Raw genomic sequence first — 8920 nt, forward strand, 5'->3', positions numbered from 1 at the left:
GATTTAGAAAATGGCCAAATCTGTATGTAAGCACACTTGTCCCGATCGAGCCGCACGTTTTGATGTATAATTTGTGTGGGTGTTCTCAAATCTGTGGGAGGAGTAGCCGACCGAAAATTTGTACGGAAGAGGAATAATAAGAATAGGATAACAATAGTGGCCTCGGGCTCAGCCCGTGCCACTAATTAATAGCAAAATGACAAACAATGTAAACAAAATGTGTGCCCTCCTCATAAACCAAGTTTTAACAAATCAAACTATGTGTGTGTGTAATTTAAGTGGCTGTAACTCAAAGTCACTGAACATGTGGTGATAGTGTTTGTCAGTGTGTGAATTCTTCAACCTTCTGTGTGGCTGTGGACACGGCCATCACACTTCTATTAAACCTGAAGCCATTATTGCTTCACAAAATGTACCTGTTTGCTTGCTTGTTCTGACCTTTTCTAACGAGTGATTGTTGAATCAATTGCTAACAAAGCAGCTTTTTTTGAAAAGCTTCCAGAAATATTCTGCTCTGCTTTTGATCAGCACTGTGGTGCAGCCAGATTTTAAGCCTGATTTGAGACAAGGGACCTGAATATTATTCTTTGAAGCCCATCTCTCCTTTATGCAACCCTTTTCTTAATCCCTGAACCACCCACAGCAGTGACTGCTCGCTGCCTCTGACCTGAACATGCAGGATTTTGACAAGTCAGCAGACACAGTGGACAGATTGTACACACTGAAACCACCAGGGGGCTGAATGTCTTGGCGCTGATACTGCTGTGTGCTAAATTGTTAGAATAACAACAAGTCTGTTTCCAGCTTGTTGTGTGGCGATTGAATTCATATGCATCTCTTTATTCCCTAAAGTCACCATTAAAGCAAGTTCTGTCCTTCCATGTTCAAATTTCGGAAAAATTCTATTTTTTAACAACCCGAGATAAAAATGACAACGCAGGTCAACTGTTAGGAGGTTAAAATGAGCTATGTTTACATACAGAAAGCTGTCAGTCCTTTTTAAGTCGTCTCCACAGTAACCAAGAAAATGGAGGAGAAACCTTTTGCACATGTAAAAGCGTCTATTTTAATCCAAATCATGAGTTTTTCTAAAGCAAGTAATTTTGTTGCCTAAAAGTAGCTAAGTAGTCATGCAGCATGAACCTCACCAAACATCAACTAAAAATGAAAATGATATATTTTCTAAAACACCCTGGATAATAGGTCAGCTATGTCAGAAATGATTCGTTTCAGTCCTGTGATTATCTGTGAAGATTCTCGGTCATCCAGGTCATGGTTATTCTCGTGGATTAATCGTAGCAACTGGACTTGCTTGCATTTCTTGAAGACGTTTCACCTCTCATCCAAGAGGCTTCACCAGTTCTGATTGACTAGTTGGGAGTTCCAGATACTTATATCCTTAAGGAGCCCTGTGATTAACTTATACCATAACTGCATCCTCCTTCTCTGAATCTGTAATTTGTCATTCTTTATTCTACCACATTTGCCGAAAACTCATTGGTATGTGTTGTTTTGTTAGTCGCTGAGATGTGTCGCATCAGTGATGACATTCTACTGACTGAGTGAATGGCTGGGCTCACACAATGGTAGAGCTAAATAAAAAAATAAAGGTCAAGAAACACCAACTCTTGTTTCTTTCAATCTTTCCTCCAAATACAGTTTGTGCTGGCTAAAACACTGTATCTTTTACAACCTGTCTGATCTCTCATTCTTGCCTTATCTGACTTTGTTGTCGCATGTTTGCACGTCTCAGCAGTACACTGTGATCATTAGTGAAGAAAAAAACGTGTCCAAAACTGTAAAGATAGGAAGATGCAACAAACTGCGGTTTTCTTTTTAAGCTACAAGTCTCTGTGTTCCTAATGTTAGTGTATAACATAGTAAAAAAAAAAAACCTGCTGGTGTAAACTACAGCTCATCATAGCATAGCAAGCCTGTGGCAGCCTGAGGGCTGAGTCTGTGTTTGCTTTCTTTTAGCCCAATCTCATATGCTCTTTATCTCTCTCTTCTGCTGCAGGCGCCGTCTGCACACACACAACTCCTTGTGTGACTGCAGCAGGCAGAATCCATGTGTTTGCTTTGCTTCATCTTAAACCTGAAGCAAAAGAAAAGCTAGCGAGCAGGGATGCAGCTGCTCACGTTGGTCATTATTTTTTTAACCCTCACTCATCTAGCATCTAACGTTTTCTGTATTGCAGTTCATGTTCTTTTAGTAACAGATGTTCAACCTGGAAGCTGCACCCTACTACCTCAGTGTGCTCTTAAGATCCTTTACTGAATTATCTCTAAACTGAGCTCAGATTTGGTGCAGCGGGTTTTAAAATTCTCTTTAATCATGCTCACATTAGGAAAAGGAAGACTCGTTACCAGTTTTATTGCAGACTTCAGTCATCATTAACACTGAAGATTGACATCACTGGATATTAGAACGTACAAAGAACCACCATCTTTGCAAATTGAACCTTTTTCTTTCACATTGTGCCACATTGTTATATTTAAGCCTTATTGACAGTTTTATAATAACGTCACCTTTAGGATCATGTGTTGCTTGGTGGCATCTATTGACGACATCAATTTCAATGACTTATTCATAATGTAATATAGCTATTATTCAATTCATACTTCACTGCATTAGATTGTGTAGCATCCCCGGCTGAATGATGGTCGTAGGCTTTGACTGATGGTTCTTGGTGCTTTATTTCAGTGAACCTTATTCACTCATGAACTCACCGTAAGAGCTACAAATGAAAACAAACAAAAACATTACAATCTCCTTTTAGACCAATGAACTTACTAAATCATAGCCCCTTGATAATTTATACAAACCCAAATGATGTAATTTCAAGCTATTATAATCCAAGTGCAATCATAGAAATCACACCTTTATGACGCATTTTAATCCACTGACAATCTCAAATAAAGAGCTATATGTGATCGGTTTTAACTTAAATTATGATTTTAACAAATCACTTTTGTATCAAATAAGCAGCTTTAACACACAAATGCTATCAAAGAAAATACAAGGCACACAATTACATTCTTTAGAGAAATAAACAGACTTATGAATTAACCACGGACCGACGAAGTAGCTTAGCCAATGTTGATTAGCATGTACGCTAGCAAAACACGTCGTAGCAAAAACACCTTCAAGATTACACAAGACGCCACAACTTGAACTCTGAGCTAAACCTTACATTAAACTAAATGATCACAAACCTTGTGCCATATCAGCCAGGAGCTAAATAAACATAACAATCACTTTCTTCTCACTCCTTGGACGTCGTCTTCTACACACCGGCGCACTTTCATATACCGACACAGCGCTAAACTTCTGGCAGTTCTTTCGAGCGAGGCGCTTTCAAAACAAAAGCTCAGAATCTGACGGCTGGTATAATTCAATAAACAATAACATGACCTTAACAAATGCTCAAAAAATGAACAAGTAAACACAAAAACAACATGTCTATAGAAATATTATGTTCATACTAAAGGTCATTTACAGATTGAGTTCAATGTACAACACAGGGCTTTGACAAAGTCATTTAAAAATTAGAAATAGTTTTGATTCCAATTTCTGTAAGTACTCAGAATACATGTGAAATTATTCATTACGCAGCTAAACTGACTGCTACAGTTACGGTTTTGTAGATGCAGAGATAAACAACTCGCTCACTGCTGCTCTATGTTTGGTCTCAGAAGCCCAAAATAATTTTCTTTGAATCGGAGCTGAACTTTTGTCACATGCCTCAGCTGGTATATATCTCCTCTGCATATTTGTACTTTTAATGTTCCCTCTCTTCTTGGCTCTGACGATCTTTCATCCTTATCTGACTTTCTCTCATTTGCTTATGAAAAGGAACAAAATTTAAAAGCCTCTGCCTTCACCCTACAATTTAGCCAAAATCAGTTTGAATTCTGACAAAATCATTCCAAAGGAAATAACCAATTACTCCCTTGATGGGGCCTCTGATTTACAATTTAAATAGCTTTGGTGCATTGGCACAGTTACTAACACACCAGGCAGCAATACTGCATCTCTTTCTCTGGATAGGCTAGACTCTGGCAGTGACTCAAAACTGCATGAAAAGCAAGTGCAAAAGAGCAGATAAGCACACTATCAACACTTGTTGTGGCACATTTGTAAGACAAGGGTCATAGAGAGGCTCAGGCCAAAAAGCAGCATGAAAGAAGGAAACACCACGAGACAGAAGGAAGCTGGCAGAGCAGACATCAATTACGGGAATGAAATGCTAAACTGCGCCAACCCTCTCTAAAAGTTTGAGAAATTAAATTCCTTATCAAGGCCTCTGTGTGCTTCCATTACAGCAGCTACTTTGGCCAGACTAGTTTAAAAGCCCACACGTCAATTTTATTAAGAAACAGCAGCAATCAGACACATCTTGTCAGGATGCAAAAATAGCCCAAGGACAATACACGTGGAAGCCGAACCACACGGGGCACATGCAGCGAGGAATCACAGACTCACAGAGTCAGATGAAGTGGGACAGCCTGGCGGGAAAACCAGCCTCTGTGTCAGTGTGAAAAAGAAGATCGCTTCACCGGTGAAGACCCCCGAGTGCAAACAGCCGAGGGCCTAAAGTGGTGAACGCAGCCCAAGACTTTGCGGGACTTCTTTTAATTAGCAACACGAGATCTGAGTTTTTGGTTGTGGCCAAGATTTAGGTCTTTTTCTGCTTTCATGAGCTGTGTGAGCTTTCACACAGTCTGCTGCAACTTCTGTATGAGCTTTAGTATAGATCTCACTCATTAGTGGAGTAATGTAAACGGCATCTTATCACAATGCCTCAGCTGACTGGTCATTGTAGATGCCCCTGACCTGTGGGCAACTGTAGAGTCACATCTGTGTGTCTGTCTGTCTGTGTGTCTGTGAACAGTGTCTGGCTCGAGTGCTAAGGTCTAACAAGTTGAAATTTTACAGGTGAGCTGGGAATGGCCTCTGCTCAGAATGACTACATTTTGGGGTTAATCAGTGCAAAAATAGCTCCACAAGAGGTCAAAGGTCACGTTTTCAAAAGTGTGGTATCATGGCCCACAGGGGCAACTATATCCCTCTGCCGTGGGCCCTCTAGTTTGACGAATTTCTTTGACTTTGAAGCATCTGAGACAAACCAAAATAGATAAAAAGAATAACAGTTGGTGGTTTTTTTTTTATCACACAAAACGATATAAAAGCTTTCTGAGCTTAAATTTTCTGTTTGCTGATGCAACGTGAAACATCATATCTCTCGCTGCACTCACCTGCTGTGAACTCTTCCACTCACTCTCACCCTTTTGTTGAAATGATGAAAGTCCAGTGGATGCAAACTGAGAGCTAAGCACGCTCTCTTTAGACGTGAAATGTTAAACTGGTGAACTTTTGTCCACATTCTCACTGCTCCATTTTTGTGCAGCTTCTCTAGCATATTCTCATTTTACTATCCCTCCCCTTCTCTTACTCCATCCCTCTTGCCTTTATCTCCTCATCCTCACTTTCCCATCCCATTTCCAGCCTCTCCCTCCACACACACACACACACACACACACACACACACATTCAGACCCTGATGCCGACTCTATTCATTCTGTGGAACCAGGAAGTGACTCAGAGCCTGGGATCTTGGAATGTGTCCCCCAGTCAGAGATGAGACACTGCAGAAGGAGCCTGGACCAAACTCTGCAGAGCCTCCCCCGGTTTTTTTTTTTTTTTTTTTTGTGTCGGTGTGAAAAAGAAGATCCCCAAACACCAACGAACCGAGGGTTTAAAGCGACAGCCCTAACATCGATTTCATAACTTTAATCTCTGAGCAAAATTGTATCTGAGTTTGTGGTTATGGCCAAGATTTATGTCTTAGTTTCCTACTTTTATGAGCTGCATCATCTGTTCCGTCTTCAAAGCTGTTTTGATGGATGTTTTTAAAAATGTTTCATCAGTGGTGATGCTTTTAACTTTAAAGATGCTGCTACAGAGCTCAGGCACAAATCAGAGCTCTGTATCTGCACTCTGCTGGCAGGGGTGGAGTTTTTGTTGTTGTTCTTTCTTTCTTTCTTTCTTGAGATGCTTCAAAACAGCTAAAACCCACTTTCAGAACTTTATGCACTGCATGTGTTTTTTTTCCAGTTGGATTGTTTAAATAGACTTGTGCTATTGTCTCCTATTTTTTAAAAACTGGAATAGGTTTTTCCTTAACAGAATGCAATTGTGCTGTTATCCAACATCACTGTACATGTTCATGTAAGTGATGCTTTCCTCTTCCAACAGCTGTAATCATCACCGGTTCCAATTGGCTACAGCCAGAGGAAGGTGTGGTCTGGACGGGCGATGCTGCATCCTTTGTTAAACCTGCAGTTTAATGTTGAATAGTGAATCGTCAAGACGCGGAATCAGTTTACGATCGATACAGACGTTGTGAACAAAATCTTAGTTCTTGATAAAACTGTAAATGTTGTCGGGATTTGCTTCCACGTTGTTTTTTCTTTGATTTCCACCTGTAGCAGGAATGAGGACGTGACCAGCCTGCTCAAAGGAGTGAAGTGAAAGCTGTGATCGAACTTGGATTGAACTCCGATTGAAGTTTAGAAGAAGAGAAGCACAAATGAAGCAGTGCTAAGGATCCACACTGTTGATTCGACCAAACAGCGAGACGCGCCCGCTTTCCTCCTGACCATGTTCACTGGCACCATGCGCTCCTCGCCGTAAGCCGCTGCTGTGGAGGATCCGCACATTATGAGACGCCATGGCATGGTGTGACCGAGGGGTTCAGACTCTGCTGGCCATCGTGGGAGCCTTCGCCGCCTTCAGCCTCATGACCATCGCCATCGGCACCGACTACTGGCTTTACTCCCGGGCGTACATCTGCAACGCCACGAATGTCACCGCCGACGAAACCCAGATGCAAACCAAGAAAGTCAAAGGCGACCTGACGCACTCCGGGCTGTGGAGAATCTGCTGTATCGAAGGTACAAAAAACAAAGTCTAATAGTCGGTATTTGCAAGTTTGCAAACTTTTCTATATGACGAGAGCGCACGAGCATTTGTTGATCCAGCTGATGTTTGTTTGCTTGTTTGCTTTACGCGTAGCGGTGCCAATGCATGCAGTGAGGTTGAGTTGAATAAACACCGATAAATCTATAAAAACACCAGAAACCTCACCTGTTTCTGTAAAAAGTGCACAAGCATGTGCAACAAATGTATGGCAGCGTTTGTGCTTTTAGGACACACCGATAATAGAAACGTGGTTCAACGTCATTGCCAGGTGTTTTTCTGTCGTTTAATGTAATCGAATGTAATTGCCTTCACTAGGTTGGGAGATCGTTTTTTTTCTATGAGAAAAAATGGATGGAAACGGCTCCGTGTTGCGCGTAAAGGCGCTGTTTTGTGTGCGTAATGAGTGCATCCTTTTAAATTATTCAGTCTCTCAGAAAGGACAAGCCCGTCATGTCATGCCATGAATTAAACGCAATAACCCCTGAATGTTCTACGTTTTAATTTAATTTGCTTAAGCAGCAATGATTTAAGGATTGGTCCCCAATGTTCCCATCAGTGTACCAGCTCGGAAAGTTCCTCCACTAAATTGGACTGTAATAAGTTTTAGCTACAGAAGATGCCTGTTTTCGCAAGAGGACTGACTTGTTGGTTCTGGAGATTTCGGTCGTTTTCTCAGCTGTTCTACAGCTCGCACGTAATCCCCAACACAAACACGCCTAAGGGAGTCTGGGGTTGGGCTTCCTACGCTGGGAGAACAGGCCGGTGTTGTTTGGACACGGCTGCACACGATTGCGCGCGACTGCTTCATCGGAAAGAAGCCAAATCGATGAAATCAATCAGTTGATCCGTGAAAGGAGTCATCGGTGACGTGTTTCATCACCCCTGTCTGCTGTGGAGCTGTTCACCTCTGTTGGTGCTGAAATCCTCACCCTGGGTGTTGCTGACTAATGACTGTAAATGCATGAATAACTTTACAAAACAGGTCGGACACAGAAGGCAAATTGTGCCACAGTTTATCCCGGAAATAACCAGTTGCTGACTTGTAGTAGTGTCTTTAAAAAAAAAAAAAAGCCTCTACACAGAAGGTTTCTGCAGGTTTTTATTCCACCTTTTTCTCACTTGCCCACAGGCCAAACCTCTGCATGTTTATACAGGCTCATTCATGTTTTACAGCCAAACAGATGTTGCAGTTGCAGCCACAAATCCAGCAGTTTGTTTCATACTGCAAATGCATTTGGCAGATTACAGTCATGTCAAATAAGAATTGCACAACAGAGGAAAGAAAACATGAAAGAAAGTAATTATGGCTTTAATTTTCTGGATGATCAGAAGAAAATGTGTCAGAAGTGAGAGAGAAATAGTTTGAATCCCCAAACTATGGAGCATTCAGATGTATTCACAGCTATGGGAGCGTGTTTAAGAAGGAAGCTTGCGTCTCCTGTGTTTCCATGTGACTTGAATGTAGCGTCTCTGCAGACATGTAGAGCGAGCTGACAGCGTTGTGGTTCAAGTGGAGAGGAGGCTGTTTCTGTCTTGCATGCTGATGAAGACAGCGCATCGTAGAACTCACACTCCAGGCGCTAACTCCATACTGTTACTACTTTCACGTGAAAATCGCATTGCTATTTTTAGATTTCCTGTACAGTTAATCAAAAGGCATGTTCGCTCCCTTCTTAGGGGACTTCAGCAGGAGTGCACATTGCTCCCAACATCCTGTCACTCCCTGCTCGTATTGTTGGAAGGATGTTACCTATAGAAAAGTTTCACACATTGACTTACTCTAAGTCTCTTTCTCTCATGACGTCAGTAGTTTTTGCTGCACTATGGTGAGAATCGAGCTAAATGGGCTCTAGTGGAACACCTGTAGCTGTGACCACGACCTTAGTTTGGTCAAAAGGCTCTTATCTCCAATCACAGTCATTCAGTCTAGCACCC

The 8920-nt window shown here is 41.7% G+C and overlaps 1 protein-coding gene across 1 annotated transcript in view; it reads left to right on the forward strand.

Annotated features, from left to right (window-relative positions):
- Positions 1-6293: 6293 nt before the first annotated feature.
- The window catches only part of LOC103353559 (voltage-dependent calcium channel gamma-4 subunit), a 12226-nt gene continuing 9599 nt past the window's right edge, over positions 6294-8920 (forward strand). The window contains exon 1 of the mRNA XM_008276600.1: positions 6294-6957. Within this exon, the coding sequence (XP_008274822.1) occupies positions 6735-6957 (223 nt within the window). The 5' untranslated portion in view covers positions 6294-6734. The remainder of the gene's footprint in view (positions 6958-8920) is intronic.

Source organism: Stegastes partitus, unplaced genomic scaffold, assembly GCF_000690725.1.
Source record: "Stegastes partitus isolate 25-593 unplaced genomic scaffold, Stegastes_partitus-1.0.2 Scaffold77, whole genome shotgun sequence".
In the NCBI taxonomy this organism is placed as follows: Eukaryota; Metazoa; Chordata; class Actinopteri; family Pomacentridae; genus Stegastes; species Stegastes partitus.